Raw genomic sequence first — 27,502 nt, 5'->3', positions numbered from 1 at the left:
CTTTCACAATACGCACCTAAATGCAAGAGCGATAGATCGGCCTTGGTATAACCCTAGTTACGTCTCGATATTTAATCCAAAATGAAATTTCCTGCATACAATTTATATCGATGACCATGATACCTATTAGTGCAAACGTTTGCATGCTCGTCAGCATTAAATCCGTATCCGAGGTAACAGAACTTTCAATGTCAAGTTCTGCCTGCGACTTCGTCTGCGTGGACTTCAGAATTGGGTTTAAAGCTTCGCTCGTTAACAATTTTTAATCTTGCCTCGGGAACTACTAAAGGAATCGGTGTAAAAGGTAGATGGAAAAGAACATTATTTTCCATCTCCATGCATGCCAAATTTAATTCAAAACCTTTCAGCTGTTTTTGAGTGATTGAGTAACAAACATCCACACTTTCACATTTATAATATTAGTAGGATTATTTGATAAAAATTTTAGAGAATTTTGGAAAACACTTTTTCAGGTGTACGGATTGTCAGAAGAAAAATTTAAAAGATGCGAATGTCTGAATGATGCGATGTGTTAAGTACCTACGTGAAATAGGCGGTACTTATGAGTAGAATCTTCATTATTTCTAAGGATTCGTATCAATTAAACAAACTTTCGACCCCAACGTTTCTCCGGAAATCCTGAACTGTCTATGTACCTACTGCGACATACGACAAGCTTGCGAATTTTAAGCTCTTAAGATTTTTAAGCTTTTTGATATCCACCTATAAATTATTCTTGCAAGTTATAAAGTAAGGACTTTATTCTTTAAAAAAAATTGACGTTACGCGATACTGTGTGAGGTTGGAGGAGATAATGGTTTTAAGTTGGGTGCGTATAAAAAGGGCCTGAAGAGACTGGAATTTCAGAATCGGAAATTTAACGATTCAAGGCTCAATAGCGTCGTTTCTTGCGCAGATTCAGGGTAACCTTATTGCACATGATAACGAATTAGCCCCAATAATAGGCTTACAGGCTTACATGGTAGAGTTTTCGGGTTGGGAGGTTAGTGGGAAGGATACACTGTATTTATATTTATTTACTATGTATATGATATACAATAAAAAGATAATCTGTCCAATTTGTCTTTGCAAATAGATAAATCTAAGTAGGTACATATAAAATACCTAAAGTATATATGTATATATATATCCGAGTGCCTACAGTCAAAGAACGAAATCTTCGTTGACATAAAATTATGATGGCGAAAAAATAATAAAATGCCTATAGCATGACTATGAGAGTATCAAGTCAAATAACGATATTCTTGTTGACATAAAATTAAGATGGCGAAAAATAAAATTTAATATTTTTATTTTGCATTTAGAGCGCGGTCGGCGAGGGGCGCGGGCGGCGGGAGGGGCTATAATGGCGCCGCCCCACTCGAAGCGCGCCCACTGGGAGTGGCGGACACAGCCGAGCGGTGATAGACGCACGCTCTTTACGGGCACTATGCTCTATAGTCTACGGTCTGCGCTTGGTTTGCGGTTGTACTTACAAATTGCTACACACTTTATTGAGCGCCATCTTAATAGAACATTATCCGTTTTATTTACGACACGCACTTGGATTTTAGTTGCTCTGCGAATTCATTTGAGAGATAATTTTATTATAATAGTAAAAACTCGCAATGATGCGGTTGCACTTCTTACTTAATTTTATGTACCTGCGTATAGACGTAATTTTTTACTGCTCCAAAATTAAAAGTTATGGTATTGTATAGATGATGCTATGAAAATATGATGTGTAATCAGGTGCTGCCCTGTTGTGAGCTGTTATCAAATAAGTGTAAGCTTCACCATTGGCTAAAATATTTCCACAGTTTTATAGAAAATACGATAATACCTATTACCTGACTCATACATTTAGCTAAAAGCCACAATGAAAAATTACGGCAAATATCAAAATAAACTTTACGTTATCGCAACGGGATAATCACAAATATCGTAATCGACCCACTGATCATTTACCATACGAACGGCTCTACAAATCGTCTGATATTAGTCTAAACGGACGTCCATACTTACCCTACGTTCCCAGATACCTCCTGCTACGTAACAACGACTTGTAAAGTTAGGGTGCGTTTTGACTGAAGCGGAGCGAAGACGTGCCGGGCCCCGAGTGTAAGGTTTCACCTTAAAAAACGTGACAACGGACTTAGGTACTTTTAGTTGACAATTAATTATAATATGGAGTTGTCAAATAATATATTATTTATTTATTTTTTCATAAGACAAACCAGCAATTAATTGTAACTACATATAAAATCAATTATGTGTTAGAATAGGCCTTATAAACAAAATACTTAAAATAAAGTTTTATAACAAGATAAATATCGTTTTTCTATTCGTCGGATGACCTGATGGATGCCAAGAGGCGCAAATGGTATCTAAAACTCCAAAGCGATGTGCCAGCTCGTGGATTCGCGGCCACGCCAAGGATCACATCGCAGATATTCGCTATCCAGCTAGAACTAAGAATTATCTAACTACCTGGGGCGCTGAAATTGACCAATCCAATCATTTAGCAATAGGTACTTCTTTATCACCTACACTTGTAGTTCGCAGTACTGTAAGGTCATAAAAACAGTCAGGACTTTATTTTTATTTGTCTTTACCTCGGACGTAATGAAGCTATCTGTGACCGAACCGTTTTATTTCATGGGGAAATCTATACGAATTAAGAATAGGCGGCGAGTTTTATGTGTGCACTCACTGTACAAAAACAACGAAATTTTGCCAAGGAACCAGACGGGCGATATTTGTAGGAAATGGTATTACGGTAGGTTAACAGTTAATTCAAATAATAGTGTTTGGACTTCATCGATACATCTTGAATTCAATCATAATATTACTAAGGCGATTAGTAAAGAGTGTCTTTTGTCGTTTGGTAAGTTTTTCTATTGAGAGTAAATTTCTTGTTGGAATAATCATGATTTTAAACACAATTCTGGCCCACTACGGGGCACAGATTGATGAAGTGGGAAGGGCTGACTGGCCAAATAGGCCACCCCAAAATATGCATTGTATTTGTTCCAGTCAGCCCTATTTAATGCTGTCTGCAGCCCTTGTTACTGTTTTCTCAATGAAGCCCTTAAAGTAAGGGCTTTATTGAGAGGACAGTAACATGAACAATGTGAACAATGTCGTCGAGCCCTGGGGCTCTCCTCATGGCGCGCTTTCGCGCTCGCCCTACTGACCCGGTGACGATTTAGCAACCCCTCAGGTGGTGATCGGCAATCCTTCCGAGAAAGAAAATATGATCTTGATGTGGACAATCTTACACCTGTGTTTCTCCAGCTACCATATATTATTTTACAAAGCTCTTTTTGAAATATTAGAAGAAGAGGTTTTCCCTAACCGCTTAGTTTATACCTATATATATATAAACGACAACATTAATTTTGTGGTCCTAAGCGAATTGTAACCCGGGATATTGCAGATAAGAAACTAAATTACCTATTTACAGATCCAAATCCCTACTGGTGCTTTTGTCCGGTAGGTTGTTTACACTATCGTAAAATTCGACGATTCAAAGGCGCGTTTGGAACCCTCGTAGCTTTAGGTTTAAGTTGGCGAACGAAGTTGTCACCATCCCCTTGCGATTATGTAAACATATATGTATGAACGCTTCATGAGTGCCTGTGATAGGCCGACATGACTAAAGAAATTTTGAATTTGAATTTGCACTGACTACCCTTAAATAACTTTTAAAGGGAAGGATTTTTCAATTATACGCCATCTTCTTTCTTTATGCATACCCTGGTCAAAAACCCTGTGCACGCCACTGGTTTCGGTAGGGTCATCGGTACAATTTAATTAAAAAAAAAATATGAGTTTAATGACATAAAAAATATATTTTTTCCTATAAAAAATTTATGATAGAGTCCTGTAAAAAAGTTAAATCGAGGGATCAATTGAGTAGGGTGTGTATCTAAACAAAATACAATAGTTTTGTTCTAGCAGGTAGCTGTCAGATCGTGTGTCACAACGCCTACCTGGGTGGTCTTAGATAGATAGCATAAATATTTTGAACGTATTATAATGTTAATAGGTGATGTATGTGAGGCGGCGACGGCTTTGTCCACGAAGCACGACGAATGTCGCGTGTGTCTCTTACATTAAACGGCCAAAGTGTGATGATACTTCAGTTGATTGCGCGGATAGGCTCTGGGTATATTGTTAGGGTGATTTAAGAGTAAGGTGAGGGATCTTGGTAATATGGGCGTGCAGTTCTGCGCGAGCGACGTGTAGAATTCCGATTGCAATGCATTTGTAGGTGCGAGGTTGTATTGTGTTTGTTGGGTGACACCTTAGTCTTTTGTTGCTGAAGTGTTCAAGTAGGAGGCGACGTAAACCTATCTAAATAAATTGTGTTTTTCACCTAGTTAAATAGGTATTTAAAATGTTAGGGATTAAGTCGGTTTCCAGTTTCCCGATTTGATTCAATTATGGAATCCTACTTTGGTAGGTAGTATTTAGGGTGTATGAAATTTAAGAACTTTTCTACCCAAGGGAGTAAAAAATTTGATTGTTATTTCTTACGTACGTATTTATTCAGATAATTACTAATTATGAATGACGTTGCTAAATCTTTGATGCCTGGTTAATTTTTTGTACTCTTACTTTTTTTCCATACAGTTGTATAGAGCTAATACATCGGCGTTATTGTAAGTAAAAATACTCGGTATGCAGTAGATAGGTAGAAAGTATAATAATGTGAAGTAAGTAGACTATATGCTAAAAATATTAGCGAGACATTCAATAGGATCTAAGTAATTTACAGCATTTAAGCAAAGTAACAATCCCAATAGGGCACCTGTAGAACTCTAGATAGGAACCTGTCTTCAGATAAAAGTGCCGAGCGGCATCACAAATAAATAAATAAATATATTCATTAGGTGACACCTACGCCCTATCTCGATACTAAATCCTGCGGTGTCGGCGGCTGTCCCGAGAACCGAGAACAAAATAAACAAAACTACACCAATAAGAACCCAATATCATTAAATAATAATAGTGGAAATTGTTTTATTCTTGACACGATAAAGAACCTTAATTGGATTCGGGAAAATGGCGCCGCGCCGGGCTGTTTTTTATATTTGTTGCATTGCAATTTTTTAAGTTGTTGTTTTCATTTCGAGTAAAGTATAGTTATTAGTTTCTAATACAAACCTGACCATCAAAATTTGGTTTTTGTTTTTCTTTATTGTTGTGTCTAAAATAAAATTATAGTGATTATTCAAAATTTGCTAAAATACTAGAGGCCTAACAACGTATATTATTGCGTACATAGGTTTGTGGTTTTATTGTGTTTATAATAGGTTCAACCAAGTAAAACTATAGATAGGTGCAGTAGTCGAAGTAAGTGCTAATAGATCAATAAAACAGTATAAATAGAACTCGGTAATGTCTCGTTTATCTTTCTGTTGACAGTTATTTTATTCTAACTGCTATAATTTCTTCAATTCTGATGTTGGTGGCACGTTTTAGTCCCTATTACCTCGTGAATTTTTAACAAAGTCTTCTAGATTCTATTCTAGGGGTGTTCTAACATTTTTATTTGGTTTCAACTTCTAAAATAAACAAGGAGTTTGTATATTCAATGCCTACATGAAATACCGATTTGTGTAAATAATAAAGAAGTTTGGTTTGAAAGAAAAATTTATACTTACTAAGATACCTTACTTACCATAGTTTTCGTGAAATGTAATTTTTGTTTTTCATTAAAAAGTTTCATCTAAAATCTACTTATTACTATAAATATTCATACCTTAATATACATTCAACGAGGATATTTATTATAGGACATAGTGTACACAATTTTTACCTCGTTGTATAGAAAATATGGTTAATTTTTACAGTTTGCTTGTAAGCATAATTGTTTCAAATTTTCCAATGGGTCGATCATAAGCGCTCTTTTTCCGTGATACCTTTGAATACTTATGATTAAATAGATAAGTATTAAGTGTTCATCTTAGTATTAAATTTTTATTGATCAAATCGTGTTTGAATCCGACGGGTCCTTTTACTTCAGAGTTTAGTAGCACCCGCTACAGAATTTTCTAATCTAACCGTTAAATTTTAGGTAAATTTGAATACCTTGTAGTAGCAGTAATAAGATAACTGTAGTTGAACATTCAATAAAATAATACCCTAATGACCTTTTTTCGTTTTCATCAAGATTTTGTTACTTTAGAAAAATGTGATTGTAAAGAACAGTATTTTTTCGTCGTATCAAGTAAATGGTTCGCTTATGTTAGTATATATTTTTTTCCAACTACCATTAATTGAATTAATGATCAATTATCAGCTGAATCCTTTTAATGCTTTTTTTGGGAAGTAGATACGTTTATAAAAACGCTAAATAGATAACTAACTCTGATTAGATTTCGAAGAACAAATAAGAAATGTGTACGAAAAACAAATAATAAAAGTTTCTACGTTTAACGCTTATTGGTATTGTTATACTAATCAACACAAAGTCCAATCAAAACTGAGTTCATATTATCATCAGGGTATCTACATTTACATCATCATCGTTAGGGCATCATCGTTAGGGCTTCGGCATCGCTTTCGGAGAAACCGAGTTTGATCTCTATGAACTAAGCTAAAACCGCTTCCGTTAAACCAAAGGTTTTCTGAAAGAGATCGCTTCAAGCGAAAAGGGTGCCTTTGTAGATATATATTTATCTTTTCTTTTGTTTTTTTTTTCTCTATGTACAATAAAGACTTTCTATATATCTAAAACTACGACTTTAAGATATTGGGTTAGATTGATTATCAATTTCGTCAGCTTAAAGCTTCATGAATTTCAGTAAATTCTGCTCTGTGGCGCATCACGGCAAGGAATTCAAACATTGTAAATAAATAACAGTTGCATTAATGAAGCCAAACGTTAAAGTGAGAGGAGTCAAAAAGCACGGTACATGCTGAACAATCGGCGAGTAAATACGATTACTGTCATTTAAAAATACCTTCAAACATATAAGAAATTTTATTGGGTTCCAAAATGACACTGTTTTAGGGTTCATAATGGAAAAACGGAACTAGGACATAAAGAGTATTTCTGGACCTTTCATATGTGTCTATATATTATGTGTTAGTTGTAACATATATTTTACAGGACTTACTGTCCTGTAAAAAATATGTTACATAGTTAATAATAAGAAGTAGAGTCTAGAGTTAGGTGTGCAAACCACTTTTTTTTATAGCGTAAATAAACTAATTTTACTCGATAATTTCCGGGCGTAAATTATACATTGTAGAAGAACAACTTGTATTTTTTCATAATCACAATCTTTAAATAAATTTACTTATCAATAATTATTAATCAAAATATAGTTTCCTTAATCGTGCATTATAACTGTAGCAAACCTGTCTATGTGTCTCAGTTCCAGGGGTAAAGAAATTGTTGCTCTTGACGTTTCTTTCTAACTATCATTGCTCTACGTGAATTATATATTACTATTTTACATCATATCATAATGGGTATTGGGTTGAGATGATGATGATGATGATGATGAAGAATCATCATATCAACCCAATACAGGCCCACTACAAGGAACGGGTCTCCTCCCACAGTGAGAAGGATTTAGGACGTAGTCCACCACGCTGGCCTAGTGCGGATCGGTGGACTTCACAATCTTTGAGAACATTATGGAGAACTCTCAGGCATGCAGGTTTCCGCACGATATTTACTTCACCCTTACAGCAAGCGATCTTTTAATAACCTAAACGAAAAGAATTCGGGTAAGTTAGATTGCGTGTGCGTTCTGTGATTCGAACACGGCACTCCGAAAGTGAAGCTGAAGTCCTGACCACTGGTCCATCACCGTTTACAATATGAATTAAAATAATGTACACGTTGTATGTACACGTAAGTAAGTATTTATGTATCTACTATAATGGAATATTTAGTTAAAATTGGAAAGCACAAAAGGTGTTGAGTATCAATTTAACTACCTTATTTTTACTTAAGCATTTTATTGATAGGCAAGAGGTATCGGCTAATAACTTTAAACGGCACTTCTAAATAAATAATAAAGTAAACTATCGATTTTAATGCACAGACTTGTAGGCTTGAGACGTTTCTATAAACAGTAATGAGACCTAGCAAATGTCTCGTAAGAAGGTCTACTTAATAACATCTAATGTAAGGCCTTAGTAACATTATATGGGGTGAAGAAAACAAAACAGGTATTAAACTTTAGCCTGTTTTTTTGTTTCTGGTTGCCACTGTATCTAGATATTGATATTGTAGATTGAAAGTAGATTACAGAAATGAATAATCGAATCAAAACGAAATTCGAATTTCTCATAAACGATAGCAGGTACTACATCGTTTAGGAGTGATTAACTGATATTCGTTAAAGAGTTTTCTACTTTTATTACAAAGATTTTTGTAATTTTTAACAGATTATACTTACCACGTGCATTTACTTGTTTAAAACATACGAGAAAAGCAAACTACTGCAGCGCATCCTTATGGCTTTGAACCATAAAACTTATCTTAACCGGTTCTGCTCAGTAATGGGACATTAGGCAGTTTAAACTTGAATTTACTTCAATTCAAAGTTACTGCCTCAATTCTCAATGAAACTAATAATATAACAAAAACAAAACCCGTATAACATTAGTAATAGGTATGCCATGTTTTTACTTTAAATAATTATCTAGTAGATAATAATATGCCGTAATCGAAATCTTACTGTAGGATTTTTTTTAAATTGCCATAGGAAACATCTGCCTCTGATCAAACTTTGCGTATATCTGAATTATAGTTTTTTGGTGCTTAAAAATAACTTAGTCTAATACCACGACACTATGAAAATACTATGGGGATACAACAATGCCTATTGGCATTTTTTGGCTTACCTTTGGCCCAGGGCTTACCTTTTATTATTGTTGAACCTAAGTGTTTTTCCTTATTCATTATAAACCTCTTTCTTTCTAAGTAGATATCGGTATCTAATAATAAGTACAATAATATCTAAATATAATAATATTTTTAATAAATTTTGTAATTAAAAAGGGATGTGAAGTTAGTTAGTCGCATGTAATAAGTAATTCGGCATCTTTAATTGTTCATTAATAATGAATAAAAGGAAAGGAAAGAACTCAATCAAACAGTATTATAACCACTATAATTAGGTATTTACATGTTATATTTAAAAACATCTACCGTCTACGTTAAATTCCGTAATTGAATCAAAAGATTATTTATTCTTAACAAAGAGTGGAGTCGGGCTATTGTGCTTGTAAACGGAAACCACATTGTCGATCGAGATTGCTTCAAATTAAAGAGCTAGCATAAAGAAAGTTTATTTTACGATCAAAGGAACGATTCAAAAGCTACGTCGGTAGCTGCACCAGTTGCATTTCGAATCAGACCTTCCGGCAATTCTCTTTTCCCTGCAATTAGTAATATAAACACTTTGCACTGATACAATTTCTATACATATATTTTATGCAATAAATTAAAAGGATTGAATACAAGAATTTTATACTGTTTAAAGTAATTATATGTAACAATAATTATCATACTGAATTAACACATGTCAAGTCTTTATTAAGTAGGTACCATATGTCATGCTACTTTTTTACCTTAGTAAATGTGTAGAAAAATATCACTTGAAACAAAAATGTATCAATTAGGTATTGTCTGAACATCAGTTTATTCCCATACAAATCATAAATAAATTATTTCCGCGAGTATCCTGAAACGAAGAGCAGGGAGGACGTAACTACGATGTTTGAAATGACTACTCGTCCATTTAATTAGAACGCAGCGCGCCCGTTACACCAACTATTAGAATGCTAAGCATGATTAACTAGACCTAAAGTTAATTAAGAAGTCATCGTTACGACATCGCTGTCTCTACATTAACTTACACTTTTCTTTAAGGTAGAGCGGGAAAGCTATATATTAACACCTTTCGCTCTTAAGAAATTGTGAAAGATCACCTGTGCTCACTACTGTAATTCTACTACCGAGCGGTAGAGCACCTGTCCCTTTCATACGGTTCAAGCTTAGGCAGAATCGTACGAGTGTGAGTAGGAGTAGTTTCATTCGGGCGCGGTTCTAAAAGGCTTTAGTGCTCTCTGTATTCTTGGACAAAAATCGCCTTTATAGTGCTTCGTTGAAAAACTACCATATTTTTCGTCGCTGGATAAACGTAAAGAACAGGACGGAAGGCTGCAAATGAATCGAGCGTCGCTGTAGTTTTGACGCGTTCGGAAATCGAATTAAGTGCGTTAGAGTGAGAGGTGTATGGAGGTTCGATACAGTGGAGGCAGTTTTTTGTTATTGTTTGGCGGTGATTTTTTCCGAGGCGTGCTAATGGGAGTAGGCGAGTGGGCGCGCCGGTGCGACAAGCGCGCTCTTCAGTGTTCTGGCTGAGCTTCAAGCGAGCGCGTGGACGAGTTAAGTCCGCGGAGGTGCCTTGCTTAGGTTAATAGGACTGATTCGTGAACTGTTGTGTTGGTGCGTATGCTCGCGTCCGCGGTGGCTCGACCATGTTGATATCGGCGGGCAGCGGCCCTACACCCGAGTTCTCTCCCGCCTCGTGCTGCGCATCCTGGAAGATGGAGCCGGCGCCCCAAGCGCCCGCTTCCATCTCGCAGCAGCTGAACAACGGTAACATTGCATTTTTCACTAATAGTAGGTATATTACATTAATTACAGACGAAAATCAACCTAACTTAATAAATAAAAAAATTATACCAATATCAATTTGTGTTACACAAAATTCCTATAAATAGAACCAACTGTCATTTTTATCGTTTTTACATTCGTAATAAGAATCATCTATTTTTTGTGAAATAGGATTGTTTACTCGTAATTTAAATTTTACCTGCATCTGTGACTCAAATAAATGCCCATTTAACTCATTACTGTAATTAATTGCATGTCGCGAAGGTAAGAAAGCCTAGCGCAATTTCAGAATTTCATAAAAAAATCGGCATAATATAGTTTTATGAGCTTTGACAAGTATTCAAGTAATTATAAATATCGTGTAAGAATGTAAATATTCGTTATTACCTGCAGGTGTGTAAACATCTCCTCATCATTAAATTAAACCTACTTGGATAACAACTTGAACCTGTAATAAAATTAACCAAACAGTTTGGAATGTTCTTGCTATATTTTCCTATTGTATACTTACTTACTTACTACTACATACTACATACTTACACCAAGAAACATGCTAAAGAGCTAAAAATAGGTTTTTAATTTATTATTTCATTTAGTAAACATTTAATAAATAATACTGCCACTGTGAAGCAATATCGCTGATTACAAGTGATATAAGCGTTTTATAGCAAAACGTTTAAACTCTTCTGTTTGGGAGGTTTACAAAATCTGGCTATCATGAAGTCTCACTGAACTGAAGAAGGTTTGTCTGCGACCAAGTTATCAATATCTAATAATATTACTGTGTGACAGTAATATTATTAGATGTTAATATACTATTAGATATTAACTTACTTGTTACTATAGGTACTCTGGCCAATTACCCGTCGGCATGTTCAGCTGTTTTGAAATGTGCAACCTTACAAACTTACTGAAGTTAATTAATCTTAATTAATCCATACGTTATTATAACTATAACTATAACACTGCAATTGTCGTACCAAATACTAATTATATATCTATATTTTTACTTTAATATCGTTAGAATTTTATAACAAAAAACAAAACTATTTGCAGTTTAGCATTTTTGAGTTGATAGGTTCTGTTTTACCTTACTCAAATTAGTTAGGCTAAAAGCTAAAACCGATATCCTTCCTCTTTCTACCTACCTAAAGTTTGGCAGTTGTGCAGACGACGTTTCTCTATTTTTCCCTAGATTTTAGTAAACTTACTAACATTGAAAAAAAATATCTGCTTCCAATAAAATATATACATACTCCCATATCTGCCAGCGTACTTTCATTTTTAAAGTGAGCATTAGAATTGGCAAGTCTTTTCCTAAAAAAATTATAGATAGAATTTTATTACCTACATAGTGATTGTTGTACCTAGCACTAGGTTTATGAAGTAAAATAGGCCATTTTGTGACATACTCAAATAACGAAACCAAAACCGATATATTTCACATTTCAGGTCGCAATAGTTCTCAGAACGTTGATAATATAGACTTAAGACACGAATAAAACTTAGATATTTTATTAAATACCAGACAGCATACATCGTTACCAACCTATTCGCAAAAAGTACTAATCATGCAAATATATATACAAAATAACATAAGGAAATCCCTTTAAACATGCCTAAATCGAATTCTATTGAATTTGCACATGAGCATGCGCAGGTTCGAAAATCAATTGCCTGTGATTAGTAAATGACCAATCTCTAATGAGCATTGCTTATTGTCACCAAGTACAAGTAGCAATTGCTCAAAAATACAAACACAAACACAAACCTTTACAAACTGTGACAGGTTGGTGATTAGACAAATAATAATAAATTAAGGAGAGCTAAGAATCTATTACCTATCAATAATAGGTAAATAGTGCCGAAAATGAAGTCAGAGTTAAGTATCCTGAAGTATATCACGAGTCATAGAAAATAGTCTTAGAGAGCATGAGAAATTTTAAGGGGATTCCTTACATTATATCTGGTATTAGTTTGGATATCGGATGAATTGAAAAGCCAAACATGATATTATAAGAAGTAGAATCGATGATTAAGAAATCTAAATATGAGTACCTATATGAACATGTAAACACATGCACATGCCTTTTATACTTTCACAATTTATTTGAATGAAGTAATATGCAAGTAATTTTGATCTTAAATCATTATATTACTCAAGGAAAGTTATAAAATTAAAGCAATGTTCTTATATTGGTTTCAGAATGTGTCTGAGATTTGTTGGGAAGAATAAAGTCGGGAAAAAGGCAAAAGCAAGTTGTACTTTTAATGGCTCTGAATTATGTCACAATAGTATTGTTTAAGAATTCAATATGGATTAGTTTCTTTTTTTTTTTTACTAACTTGAAATTTTAATTTGTCTTGCTATATTTAGGACTGGTTGGCAAGTGATGGATCGTCAGATAACGCATAAATATAACATATATGTTGCTATTTTTGTATAGCTTGTACCAAGCACCCTTTACAATTTTTCAATGCCCTATTTGATTAACACATATATGCTTTTGTTATAAGTTTTCTCCCTAGGTTTCTTGGTAGGTAAATATGATTGAGATAATTGTTTGTTATTTAGTAATGGGTACAAGTTTAGTAAAAATATGGGCATGCTTTAGTAAAAAATATGGCCAATAGCTGTGTATGTCCTGCCTAGATAAGTAACTGACGATTATAACAAGTATCGTATCGTAGATGAAAAATGAAAATGAAAGCCCTCAACTCATTTTTCTTGGTAGAAAATGATGGTTGCCTGGTAGAAAATGATTAAGCATGCAATCCAAGTATAAAAAATATGGCCATAAAAATTGCTGTGTATGTCTTGCCGAGATAAGCAAGTGACGATTGTCACAAGCAAGTCATCATCAAGTCATATATCGTAGGTGAAAAATGAAAACCCTCAACTCATTTTTATTTGGTAGAAAATGATGGTTGCCTGGTAGAAAATGATTTAGCATACTATTAATACGGTAATCATAAACACTCGAATTTATATGTACTTGAGTGGAAGTAGGTAACGATAATAAATAATGTAGACACGGGCTTTTTACTGGTATATATTGAATCTTAGTAGTTAGTTAAAAGTAGTGTTATGAAGTGACAATAGTGGCATAAAATTATTAGCTTTAGATTAATATTATATACTAACAATATTGGGATTGTGTATAAATTCTTTCACGAATGTATTGATAGAAAATCACGTTAATATATTTATTAAATTAATATAAAATAAGTGCTACCAATAATGTCCTTACAAGTTAAGCACTTTTAACAAATATACGTTTTAGTCCGGGCTTGCTTGCCAAAGTACACCCCTCTGAGAAAATGAGATGAGTTTCCATGAGGTATTTTTCACTGGATGGCTCCAGTTATGAAAGCTGTTAAAAATGCTTTTTCTTGCTGCGGTACGTATATGTGGTGGAATTTTTCCCGTAGAAGTGTCACAATAAATCTTGCTGTTTGAGTTAGGGACTTGATACGTGATATTTGTAATGATTTATTTTTCTTGAGCTGTTGTATGTAGTTCCGCATCGTCTTTCTGGACTGCCTCTGACTCGGAATAAGCGATGACGGTGGGTAAGGGTGTTGTAAGTTTCGATCACCATTGACAGTGCGTCTGCTGCTGAATATTTGTGCTGAGTTGGGATATGTAATCAAGGTATCTTATTCGTCGCGCGGTCTGGATAGATGACCATTGAAAGTTTCTTGTCGAAAACGTAAATCAACTGTTTGTGGTCGGTGTAAATTGTGAAATTACGACTTTCAATTAACCGGCGAAAATGTTTAACGGCCATATAAATCCCCAAAAGTTCACGATCGAAAGTAGTATACTTTGTTTAGTCCTGTATTAAGGTCTTAATGAAGAATGCAATGGATCTCCATACGTTTTTTTTATTTTTTCTTGAATCACAGCAACGCCACATCTAAGACTCGCATCACACATTATTGTAATCATTGCATTTGCGCCTGGACATGTCAATGTTGTTACATCGCATAATTCTTGATTGCATTGCTGAAAACCACGTTCGGCGTCCTAATTCCACAATATTCGTGATTTATCGTTTTTCTTTGAATTTAGAAGAAATAGATTTAAAGGAATTTGATGTTCCGTAGCTCGCTTAATTGAATTCCTGTAAACGTTGATCATGACCCAGGAAACGTCATTCCATCCCAACCCATCAAACGTTCCTTGATGGTTTTGGGTTTAGGATAACCTATGATTGCTTAAATTTTTTTTTGAGTTGGTTTAATCTTTCGGCTCGTTATATGATAACTGTGAAAATCTAACTCTTTCTTAACTAACTCGCACTTGTTCATGTTAATCCTGATCGCGTTTTTCAGTAAATTGCTGAAGACGTTATCTAAATGCTTGTAGTGCTGCTCTTCAGATTTGCTAGACACTAATTTGTAGTCGACAAAAACAAAAATGAATTCAAAATCTCGAAATAGCGGGTCCATAAACCTCAGGAACGTAATCCGAAAGTCAATTTTAAGGAACTTCAAAGTCCAAAAGGTTTTATAATTGCCGTATTGTTCGGGGTCTTTTACGGTTATAGAGTGATAAGCCTTCCGTACGTCAATCTTACTAAATATGTTTTCACCACTTGTCATTTAAGTAAAATCTAATAACCTTGGCTGGATGGATATCGGTCCGGAACAGTAATCTTATTGAATGCAAGGTGTTCACCGAAAGATTTTGTTTCGCCGTTTTTCTTCTTCACCATGTGCAATGGACTGGCCGACGCACTACTGTCGGGTCTTCATATACCCATTTCCATCATGTCTTGAAACTCCTTTTTAGTTGTTTTATACTTAAAATCCTTCCGTAATGATATGGTGTTGTACATTATGCTTCATAGGTATTTTCATAGACAACGGCCTCGTACTACTCTCAAACTTTTCTAAAAATATTTGATGGATTCGGAATGACCGAAATCTATAAAGCGAACTGATTGCATATTTACGTTAGCAGATACTGCGGGTGAATTGAAATGTGAATCTTTTGCAATACACATCTACCAATAAACGATAATGCTCTAAGAAATCTGGTCTCAATATAGGACCCTTGACATAGACGATGATCAATGTCCAGACGAAAAGTCGACGTAAACACAAATTAAGCGTTTAAGTTTTCTCGCCGTATGTATGTATTATAGTTCCATTCTCAGCGTTAATCGCCTGCGTTTTTTGAATTTTACGCTGTCCAATGCAAAATACTGCAATTAGCACCAAAGTCAACCAAAAAGTTGTATCCCGAATTCGTATCCAGGATTGTGAGGCGGTTCGATAGGCGAACAGCATAGAGTTCCACCGTATTCCGTGCTGTGCTCAGTTTTCCGATGACTGTTTCTTGATTACCCGGAACTGGGTTGCTAGCACTTGAGAGCTCTAATTTTATAGAAACGGTGATAAAAGAACAAATTGTCGCGGGCGCGACCGTAACCTAGTCCGAAATTGCTGAGCAGGACTAAAAATGCTGCGTGGAGAATTAAATTGTTCACGACTGTTGTATTTGCGTAGTGCCGGGTCTTCTAGCTGCAAGCTTGCGATTTGTGATGTTAGGTGATTGATGAGATTTACGTCAGCGGTCACTGCTAGAGTACCTATTTTGCGATGAGTATTTTCGTTAATGCTCACTTTCCTTATAACCGCTGATGAACCTTTCTTTAATGCTGTTGTATTTATCTTCTTAGGGTGGTTGATATATCGCCGACCTGATGAACGACTTCCTTAGGCAGCTTTGATACCACGTGATTGTCTTTATATCCGTCACCTTGCTTCTGGAAGGTGACGATAGCCTCGGATTTTGAAAACTAGTCGGTCCAAAACTGGAGAATTCTTTCGGCTATTGTGATTGATGCTTCTAGGTCTGTGCCGGGGTCGGATAGGTGGTCCAAGATACTGCTGGCTCCAAAACTTTTTAAGGGAGTTGGAAGTGCCATTTTAATATTGGTTCAAAATAAAACTTATTCTAAATTTTTCGGTGGTACCCCGGTCAGGTATTTCTTCGTCGGTTTTGTCAGCGGGTTTTTCGCTCCTGGTGTTGTATCACGTCGGGGTCACCACTTTTACGTACTTGCGTGGAAGTAGGTAAAGATAATAAATAATGAAGACACGGACTAATTACTTGTAAATATAATAAATCGTTGTAGTTAGTTACAAGTAGTGTTATGAAGTGACAAAAGGGGCATAAAGTACATAGGTTAAGATTAATCTTATGTAGTAACAATATTGGGATTGTGTATAAATTCCATAACGAATGTATTGATACAAAATCTTAATATAATAATCGCTCTTTTAACATACATACATTTTAGCTCGGGCTTGCTTGCACGTGCAGCAAGTTGATTATTGCTATATTGAAAATGGATTAAATATTAAAAGGAAGTTTTTAATTTTATCGGAATATTAAGCCATAATTCCATAGACTATCAAAAGGTGCAATGGGTGATAGTTGTCATTTATTTTGTCAACGCAGCTGCAATGAGAGAGCGAAATGCTTGGTCCACAGGACATAGCCAGCATTGTATCGATCCAGTTAATTAATCGGCAGATCGTTTGATAGATACCAGTAGCGTTTCCGGTGAAGGTTGATCAATACTCGATTATTTGATAGCGAGTGACAGATGAAATGTTATGATTAATGACAACGGGAGACTTGTTTAATTCATGTTATGCCGATTCCTGTTCATTAAACAGAATACTGTAAAACTTCAATTTTGTATTCAAGCTCAGAAAGCAGGACTTTCTATAATGACCAGGTCATTTTTTTATAACTTACGGTTGTGGACACTAATAAAATTGTACGATAATCCTATGTTATTATATTACTAGCTGTAGCTCGCGTTCTTCGTCTACATTGATTGCTTTTTCGTACAAATCCCTTGGGAACGTTTAAAAATAAAATGTAGCCTCTTTGTCATTTCAACTAACTCTGTGCCAAATCAAACTGATTGATTTCTTAGTTAGGGCATTAAAGAGGACAAACAAACAAACATATTCTCATTTATAATATGAGCAATGATAGTCTAAAGCTGATGCTCTGCTCTGGACTAATCAATTTAATCAAAGTAAATACAACGCAACGTCCTCCCACGAATAAAAGGAAATCTTTAGATCTGGCTAACTTGGGCTAGTTTTTTAAATTTATTTTCAATGTATTTTTTTTTAGTGTCAACGAACGAAATATATAAGTATTTATATCGCTGACTACGATAGATGTGGAACAAATAGGTGGAACGAACATGTTTTAAACTATGAAAGCATCTAGGTTCTACATAATATATTTTATTGAGAACAAGGGTAATGTCACTGACTTAATCTACGCCATCAGTGTCGTGCATAGAGGGTATGCACAGGGTATGCAGATGATATACAATGAAGAAAATCTCCAGTACATAAAAAACTTAAGTATACGCATTGTAAGAGGTATAAAAAACCCTTATGTATTTATAACTCGTAATTTTCTTAATTTTATATCATCTGCATACCCTCTATGCACGCCACTGTACGCCATTTAGGTAGAGTGATAGAATATATAATGAATCTATCTGTTTGGATAGATTAAATCTACGTTAATTATTTCCGCAACATTTGCGTTGCCATACATAAAACCACAACTTTCCCAAATTAAAATCACATTTTTATATTGATTGTTTAAAAGTCTCTACCCATGTCTTAAATCCAATATGGCGGAGTCTCGGATGCTCCGTTCGTGTAGATTACCTACTTTTTCTTTCAACCCTCTTGATATGGATATCAAGTAACAAGGACATCGCTGATATGTAACATAAAAACTTACACAGATATTAGGTGCTGGGCCACGCGGTACTCAAACTTATTCTTGTGTCCCGCGGTGTTACCTGCGGTGATAAATCGGTCTGTATTTTTACTGCAATAACTTGTACAGACTTGTTTGTTCATCGCTGAGAACAAAGCGAGGCGCAGCTGTAAATCTAATTTCAAGGAAAATCAAATTCAGTTTTTCACAAATAGGTATATATAATAAAAAGTGTAGATCCAGAATCTTACCTATCTCAATAAAATTGTGCCATCATAAAAATATAATAATAATTTACAGTTAAAACAAAACTTGATAAATCCTTTTGCGTTTATGTTTTTTTGATACAGTCCTACTAATTTTCTGATGATTGCTATTATAAAACAAAATTATGTTTTGTTTCCATGAGTCCGAAATAGCGCCTAAGTAAATTTTAAAGTTCGCAAAATTTACTTAAAAAACATATTGATAAAATATTGTGTTAAACATATAAACTGTGGCTCTAAACTGAAAAAAAAAATTGTAGTATAAGTAGCTAATATTATAATAATAAACCGCTAAAAAAAATCACGAGTTTACATTTAAGGCGATGTCATGGAAACCCTATACGGGCATTGTTGTTCTAACTAAATTACGTTGAACTAGATCTTTACAAGTGTACTTGTATTTATTTAAGGGGAATTCTAGCTGATGAGCCTGTATACTTTCTAGATAGGAATTGTACATTAAAACATTCCTTCTTTAGTACCTATTACCTAATTATAATAGCAAAATATTTCGTTATATCATACAAGGTTTATTTACTAGGTTCATCGTTCTAGAAAATGTGTTTTTTTTTGTTTTCTGTTATTTACTTTATTTATTGTAAAAATTCAGCTCACTCGGAAAAAAGGTTAGTGCGTTTTCTTCTAAATTTTTTTGGAAATTGTACCTATTATTATTACTAAAATGAAGAAGGCTTATTATTACTTAAATAAAATATGTTAATTTTGAATAAACCGGCTCCATAATAGTGAAATACCTATTAAAATCGGCTAGTGTCTGAGTTTATCGATTACAAACAAATTAAATAGAGTTAATAGTATTGAAAAAAATACCAATGTCTATTTAACCATTTATTGGATAGAAACATGATGTACCCCACCAAAAATAAAATATGACTGATTGAAAATATAAGTCGATGTATATAAGAACGTTGGCATCACATCAAAAAAAAATATAATATAGGTAGGTAAATGTGCAAATATAAGATCTTTATTAATTATGGTAATAATAAAAACGAACGATGCCTGAGTATGACTCAAAATCATATTTTTACAGCTACAAAAACACTCCAGCGGACCGCTTTGTATGTCACTATATTGGAGTAGGTTTGATCAGGTGTAGGAGTAAATCTAATTAACATTTAAATGGTGATCACGCATAATCAGCTGGCTTTGATAACTGAAATGATGCTGCTTAATTAGTAGCTGAACGACACCATATTAATGGGATGTAAAAGCGGTTAAAACGTTAACACATTCCAATTACAAGTCTTAGTACACTTGTCCACACTTTGCAAGACATGACGCAAGTGAAATGAAAAAAATATAAGTCAAATGCAAAGTGATCAAAAATATAAAGGACGATTGCGATTAAGAACCGTCTTCTGATTTTCGTAGCAGTATTAATGCTTACAATACTTAATTGCAAATATAAGTTTGTTGTTAAGTTCTCAAAGGCATGTGAAGTCTATCAAAATGTACTTGGCCGGCATGGAGGATCAGGGCCTTAACCCGTCTTCTTCTTCTACTTGCGGCTTCCCTTCGTCAACTCTTTTTATTCTGTGAAAAGACTCGAGCATTCTAGTGAAGCGGTATTTGGGTTCACTAAGATAAACGATGATAAGTTTGTCTTTTAATACAAGATTGACATTTGCTTACAATTAGGTCGGCCTATATAACAGCGACCTAAGTCCGTAATAAAGAAGATCTCTTTCTAAAATCATAAAAATTAGAATTTATTAGCACCTATCATGATTCTGCCTTGAGTTCAAGTTAAAAAAGTTATAGACTCCTTACAAGCGTCTTTATCATTGAAAGACTAAGGTGTGAGTGTTATTATGGAGAAATTTACACTTTTCATGATTTTTTTTAAATAAAACTATTTGAAATAATATATAGTTTTGGCATATGTTTTGGATTTATTAAGGTATAAAAAAATGCGAGTGTTTTTGCGATCGATTCTGTGGGTGCGACCTTCTTGAGAATAAATAATTAAATGCATTTCTTACTGCCCTGTAGCTTGTTTCCTGGAGACAAATATGGGCAGTTCTTTAGCCCAAAGGAAATCTGATTTTTTCTACGCGGCTGAAGTTTTGAGCAAACGCATTTTGAATTTTACTTACACAGAAATGGCTAATTGATATCAATATACATTGATATAATTTAAATAACTCTTTTTAGAAAACCAAGTCTCTACTTTGTACAACTATGTAGGTATATTAAACAGTAGTAAGAGACTGAAAATCTGACATAAAATATTTTGTCCAACGTGTCTTTTTAAAATTAATGTCTTAACCAACGCTTCATTGCGTTGCAAGCTTGCTACTTTTGCAGCCTAAGAAGTAAGATGGATATTTTGGTTGTCTAGTTGCTCTTGATTTGGAGATATGTATTCACATTAAGACGAGGCCAAATCGCCGCTACAACTTGCGTCCGAAGTGTCATTAACATTGCGCCCAGCAACAAGAAGCGCGCGTTCCTATGATTGGTACGACGCAAGTATACAAACTTGACGCTTGATGCAGGTTGTACGCGGCGGAGAACTCTTTGCTTAATAGATATAATAGAATGCAGTGGTACAAGGGAATCCGGAAGGCCAAACCGTTTATTTTAAATAACTTCAACATTAAGTATTCCAATAACATTTCGTATTACTACCACCTAATTAACAAAATTTTACGTCAGCTCTACAATCTTTAGAGAAAGTAGTATTAAAATCGATTTGGTTAAACTGTATCACGATGCAAATATTTGAATGAATTACCTAAATCTGTCCGGTTTTTATGAGCATAAATGAATTGATAACGTGGTTTTGGAATGTTTTATTCATGAGGCTATTTTTTATTAGAATCTTGTGTCTCTATCGTGCGTTTACGTTTGTGATGATAACGATCGCCGGACAAATTATGTGCTGAGATTATCTATAATTATATATTAGCTAGAATATATCTCAGTAATGCGTTATAAAATATCTTAATTAAGTTAACATAGTTTTGTGTTAATAAAACTACGGAAAAATATTTTAATGATGTATTTATATTTTAGCCGCGATAAAACGGATGCGATATGTTAATGTGTCGCTTTATGGTTGTGTGTTTGTCTGTAACTATATTTTTGCAATAAGCAGGGTCAATTTTCGAATAATGATAAACCAGGTAGCTAAGAACATTGTTACACACGTCATGGTAGTATTGACGGTACATCGATTAGAAACATAAAATAATTTCATTGCTTATGCACAAAACTTGTATGTAACTCCTTAGATGATTATATTCAAAATTTAAAAAAAAAAATCAAAATTCATTTATTTCAAGTAGGCCTAATATAAGCACTTTTGAAACGTCAAGTCTGTCTGTTTGTAGTGACTCTACCACCGGTTCGGATGGCAGATTCTACCGAGAAGAAGTCGGCAAGAAACTCAGCAGTTGCTCTTTTCCAACAACAACAATTTACATTTTACATTTTAACATTCATTTTTCTATCTTGTGGGAGATGAAAGCAGAGACGGATGCTTCCAAGCAAATATTCTATGGATTACATGTATTCGATCCAACAATTTGAAATCATTTTAAAATCACTACTCAAAGGTATGTATATTGAAGAAAAACAAATAGAACCGGGGCATAATAGTGTGATTTGTAAAAAAAGACATACAAGTTTATAAAACGTTCATTTCATTTAAACTAAGGGGCTGTAATATGGAAGTGAAAAATTTAGGAAGCTTAAAAACCTTAAATTTTATTGACACCTAAGAAATAGTACCTATATTTTGTTCAAAAACACCCATGATAGGATGAATTCAGTATAGGGTCAGAAGGTTGTATAAACGTCTATGTTTATTTTCAAGTTGTGAAATCAAACATTTTTGATATTCCACAACAACCTTTAAGGGGTGAGGACTGCATGCAATGGAATGTATGATTTTTTTAAGGAAAATTGGCTTTTTCATCGAAGGTAATAATGGACGAACGAAGCAGATGGTCCGCTTTATGCTAAGTGAAAAACCATCGCCTATAAACTGCGCAAAACAAAGCAGTGCATGCAAGGAACGCGGTCTAATATGCCGTCCTGTGTCCATCAGTCTAAGGAGTAGGTGTGTGACCTCATGTGTCTGAAATTAAACTGGCAACCACGCCCTTCAGGCCGGAACACAGCAGTGGTATTTGGCGACAGCAATAAGCATGGCGGTACTTACCCTGTCACAAAAAGCTCGACTACTACTTAAGCTTCTATGAAATATATGTCACGTGAAGGTTTTTCTGACGGCATTTCTTCAAACTGCGCTGTTAAAAGTTGGCATCAATATATTATTAACGTCAACATGTTTCAAATCATCATCAACAAAAATAATTTATTGAACACAAGAAAAAAAATAAAAGAGAACAAAGGCACAAGTCATTTAAATTTGTGTAACAAAGGCGGCCTTATTACTTATAGTGATTTCTTCCAGGCAACCATTATGAGGCATTGGCTCACATATGAATCCTTATAGCGGTGTACAAAAGTCTAGGAATAGGTATACATACTTACATATTAATAATTACAAAAACAGTACATATATAAAATAAACTATATGGTAAAATAAATAATTTTAAAACTAAATATAATAATGTTAACGGTGCAGAAAGTAAATGTGGGATATAGTAATCATACTTACAGTATTAGATAATAATTCTTTAGACGACTTAAAAATATTATGTGATGTTTCTTTCAATTTTTTTGACTAACTAACGTATTGTAATGTATATAGCTGATCTTAAGGCAATTTTGCATCCCAGCTCAATTTCTGGAGGCACCGCGGGAATACTTCTTTATCTCACAGGGCTTCATAAATTCTACGCAGAAGAAGTCGCAAGCATCGGCTAGTTATAGTATATGAGCACATCCCTAAACTCAAACTTTATAGTCAATTTAACACGAACAAACCTAATGAAACCCAAAGCGAATAAAAATAGTGTTTATATCTTATCGCTTCCATAATTCATTTGGAATTCCAGTAATTTAAGAGTAGGTAGAAGTCTTTGGACGATTATTTTGTGGTTATGGAGAGGCATTATACGGTTACACTTCGAGCTAATATTAAAATTTACACAAAAGGTGCCAATTTTCCGCTGCGTGGTGATATTAATAGTGGCGAAACTCGACGGCGAAACAATACTTTTCTTTTTTTTTGCATAAAACTGTTTGCATTTGGATAAACGCGATGTTGTGTTCCCCTACGCAATAGCCTGCACGAACACCTGCCTGGTAGATGAGTTAGCGACTTTCCAGTGTTTCGTTTGAAGAGCAAAAGTATTGGCTCAACATAAAAGACAGCTAAAATATTAGTTTCCTTAATAATACAAAATGCTCTTACTCCATGCGTTATTACAAATCGGTTCTGAGATGGTGTGGATAAAAAAAAAACCCGGATAAGTTTTTTGAGGGCAGTTCTTAGATTGGGAGCGTTTGAAGCCCTCCTAGTCTTAGTTTAAGTTAACGACTGTAGTTATCACCGCCACATGACAATAATGGAACATTTTTGAATGAAAATTGGAATAACTATTAAATAGGATTTAAACTATATATCTGCCCGCGTGTATCCTAGATAATATTCGCGTGTACTGCGCCTACCTCTACTTCTATTCTACTGAAAATGTTAAGGTAATACTACAAACTCACTTTGGAAATGGTATAAGTAGGTTTATTGGAATTGCAAGTCTCTCTTCTTGGGCGTGCACTTTGCAGGAGGGTCTTTGCTGAGATGATGTAGATGACGTCAGGTATCTTTTGTTTTAGATCGCACAGCATCCCGCGTTAGTCTTCTCCACTTTTGGTGGCTGCTAGCGCTGCTAAAGAACTCTTCCTCAGTTGTCTGGATCAATGTTTTGACTGTAGTTCCATCCATCATCATGTGAATCCATCGAATGGGTGAACACCCTTTCATTTCCTGTAACCCGGCTTTGCATCGCAAATGTAAACTCTTCATTCTTTGAGGTGTGGCATTTCAAATAACTAAAAGGGCTTAAAAGAATCCTGTTTAGTAGTCCGAGAGCAAAATCAGACATTACGAAACTCCTTCTAACCGTTTAAGAATAAATCTCTATCTCTGCGTTGCTCGCCCATAAACTATATCTGTACAAATAATCACGTCACCTTCCCTCTGTTGCTGCGCGAAAGAAACATACTTTCGCGCTTATAAGCCGTCGGTGTCACTTAAGGTGCCCCGAACAATTAATTTCGGAATTCATATCAAGGGGGAAATAATGCTCGCGACAACTCTACAGAGTTACGGTTGTGAATTCATAAAGATATATTTATAATATTCCTATGTTAATTTTGGATCTAATTATGCATAAGTTTACAATAGTGTGTCAAAAGACAGTTAATAATAGCAAGACACATTTATTTTCTATATACCTATATAAAATATTAATGAAATTGCAGATTTTTTTAATGACATGTATGCTTAGAAGTATTTGGCTCAGCTTTCATTCCTCACAAGATTTGATCGATGTTGGAAAAGAGTAACGGCCTTCCGAACCGGTGATAGTAAAAACAAACATTCAGACATCCCGTTCAAAAGTTTTCAAGAATTTTTTCAATAATAATTTAAGAGCAAGTTGTGGTCATTAGAAAAATTCAAAAGCGCTAAATGTTCAATAATTAATTATCTATGTTGTTAATGGCCGATTAATTATGGATACTTGATGAAGCCATGCAATTATTAATAAATAGATATCATGTACCTGCTGCAGTGGACGTATTCAAAGCATAAACTACCTAATATTTTAGATTGTCAAAATTTTAACGGTAGGATTGAATCCTGGACCTCACGATCCTTACCTTCTTATACTTGCCGTTGTTAGAATGAATCCCAAATAATAATAGCCACATACAATATAGATAAATTCACTTTGTCAATGGCAATTTCGCCGAATGTGATAAACGAAAAAATATTATACGTATAATTTTTTTTTGCAACTACATTAGCCGTATAAATGTTCATAGATTTATAAAACTCTTTTGTTACGACAAGTTACTGACCTATGGGTTCAATCCTTGTTTTGCAGCTTTTTTTTCATAAAAGTTAATTGCTCGTACCAAGCACGTCGAGAACCTGTCAATCGATTTAATTTTGCATAATTAATTAAAGTTCAACAGCGTTTATGATCAGTAGGTAAGAGATAAGCATACCATTTGCATTGGTCGTTAATTAAATAAACACCGCTCGTAGCTACGGTAATGGAAATAGTATAATGAAGTCATAAAACCCTAAAACCTTATCGGTCAATAAATAAAAGAGAGAACCGTGCGCCGAACTCAGTGCCAGTCAATACATTCTAATCAGTGATTTATTGGCCCTAATCCTCAGCAGAGCACAAATAAGCTATCTTGTCGACTTAATGTTGTATCAGCTCAGGCGTGAAACTCCCGCGCACCACTAAGTGGTCCTTCCAGTTTCCACTCGAAATATTTTAATAAGGCCTCACTGCTCACGCACCCAAATAAAAACATACACGCACTCACCGACATGAACGCTCTCTAAAACCTCGCTCGATTCCAACTTACCTTATTTATAATAGTAGCGACACTAAGACTCTACATTTTCGCTCTAAACGGTGTTAATTTATTGACCGTGGGCAGATAATATCACTTTTTTCTCCCATTATTGAAGCGATTACACCAGAAATTATACGTCGAAGTCCAATTCCAAGCCTTCGATCGAATCGTTCACCTCAAACCAATGTGCGACTTAATATCTTGTAAAAGGAGCCATTTTAGTCTGAACGAGACTCAACCTCAGTCATACCTTCTCGACGAAATCGCCTTACGGACTCGCTAATAAAAAGTGTAAAGTTATGAACAAGTTATGCCACTTGCATTAATTTCGATGCTTAACCTGATAAACAAATTATAGTATATTAACTTAATAGCTTAATTTATAATTGAATGTGTTATGATGTGTTCATAAGAAACGCATTGTTACGATCGGCCTTTAGCATATCTGGTCGCTGTTAACGACAAATTGCTTGGATAAATATACGTATAACTGTTGCGAAAGCGACACCGTAAACGCCCGGGATACATTTTAATTTCGTTTCTCACTTGTTTTGCGGACAAGTTAATATATAAAATTTTATTAGTGCACCATTTCACTTTAAAGCACTTAGTGCTACATAAAAAGTGTATTGTCAGTTGCCTTTCAATATAATTTTGAAATTGGTTATGCATATTAGAAGGGACGTAACACCGTACTCTGTTATAACGGGCAGCGATTGTACAAAAGGAAATTTTCCCACGCTTGCCTGCCAAGCTATCTTTTTCATAGCATTCGCTTTTAATAAAAGTAATCTAGTCCTTTGCCGCGCAGTAATTCACTTTTCTAATGAAAAACTAAAGCCAACTCATTTGTGCATTGGTACGGTAAAAGGCAACGCCTGCGGCTCTCAAATTATGAAAAAAAAAGAAAACTCTTTCAACGATGCACAACATCGTTTTAAATGAGTTTTGTTATTAGTTCCAATTTCATACCTCATTTTCGAATAATTTCTTTGGGTACGCTTTCCTACTCAAGTTATTATGTCAATTTCATTCTTTGCTTTTACTTGGTATAATAATAATTATGTTTCCTGGAAAGTTTAAAATTTTCACTAGAGAGTTTGGCGTGTTAGCAAAAGACTTTTAAAGTGCATAATGTTTCTTATTTGGTTAAACAAATTAATCTCGAAGCTAATGACATCGCAACGAACCATAATTAAATATTTTAATTATGTCTCCATAATTAAATATTTGCAACAATATTAAGGCAGTTTAATTTTCATTTTA

The 27,502-nt window shown here is 34.6% G+C and overlaps 1 protein-coding gene across 1 annotated transcript in view; it reads left to right on the top strand.

The window, feature by feature from the left end:
* The first annotated feature begins 10,409 nt into the window (after positions 1-10,409).
* LOC120623869 (paired box protein Pax-6-like) overlaps positions 10,410-27,502 on the top strand; it is a 55,335-nt gene continuing 38,242 nt past the window's right edge. The window contains exon 1 of the mRNA XM_039890146.1: positions 10,410-10,636. Within this exon, the coding sequence (XP_039746080.1) occupies positions 10,516-10,636 (121 nt within the window). The 5' untranslated portion in view covers positions 10,410-10,515. The remainder of the gene's footprint in view (positions 10,637-27,502) is intronic.

Source organism: Pararge aegeria, chromosome 5 (assembly GCF_905163445.1).
Source record: "Pararge aegeria chromosome 5, ilParAegt1.1, whole genome shotgun sequence".
Classification (NCBI taxonomy): domain Eukaryota; kingdom Metazoa; phylum Arthropoda; class Insecta; order Lepidoptera; family Nymphalidae; genus Pararge; species Pararge aegeria.
The sequence above is the reverse complement of the archived record's forward strand: the minus strand, read 5'-3'. Positions and strand labels throughout refer to the sequence as shown.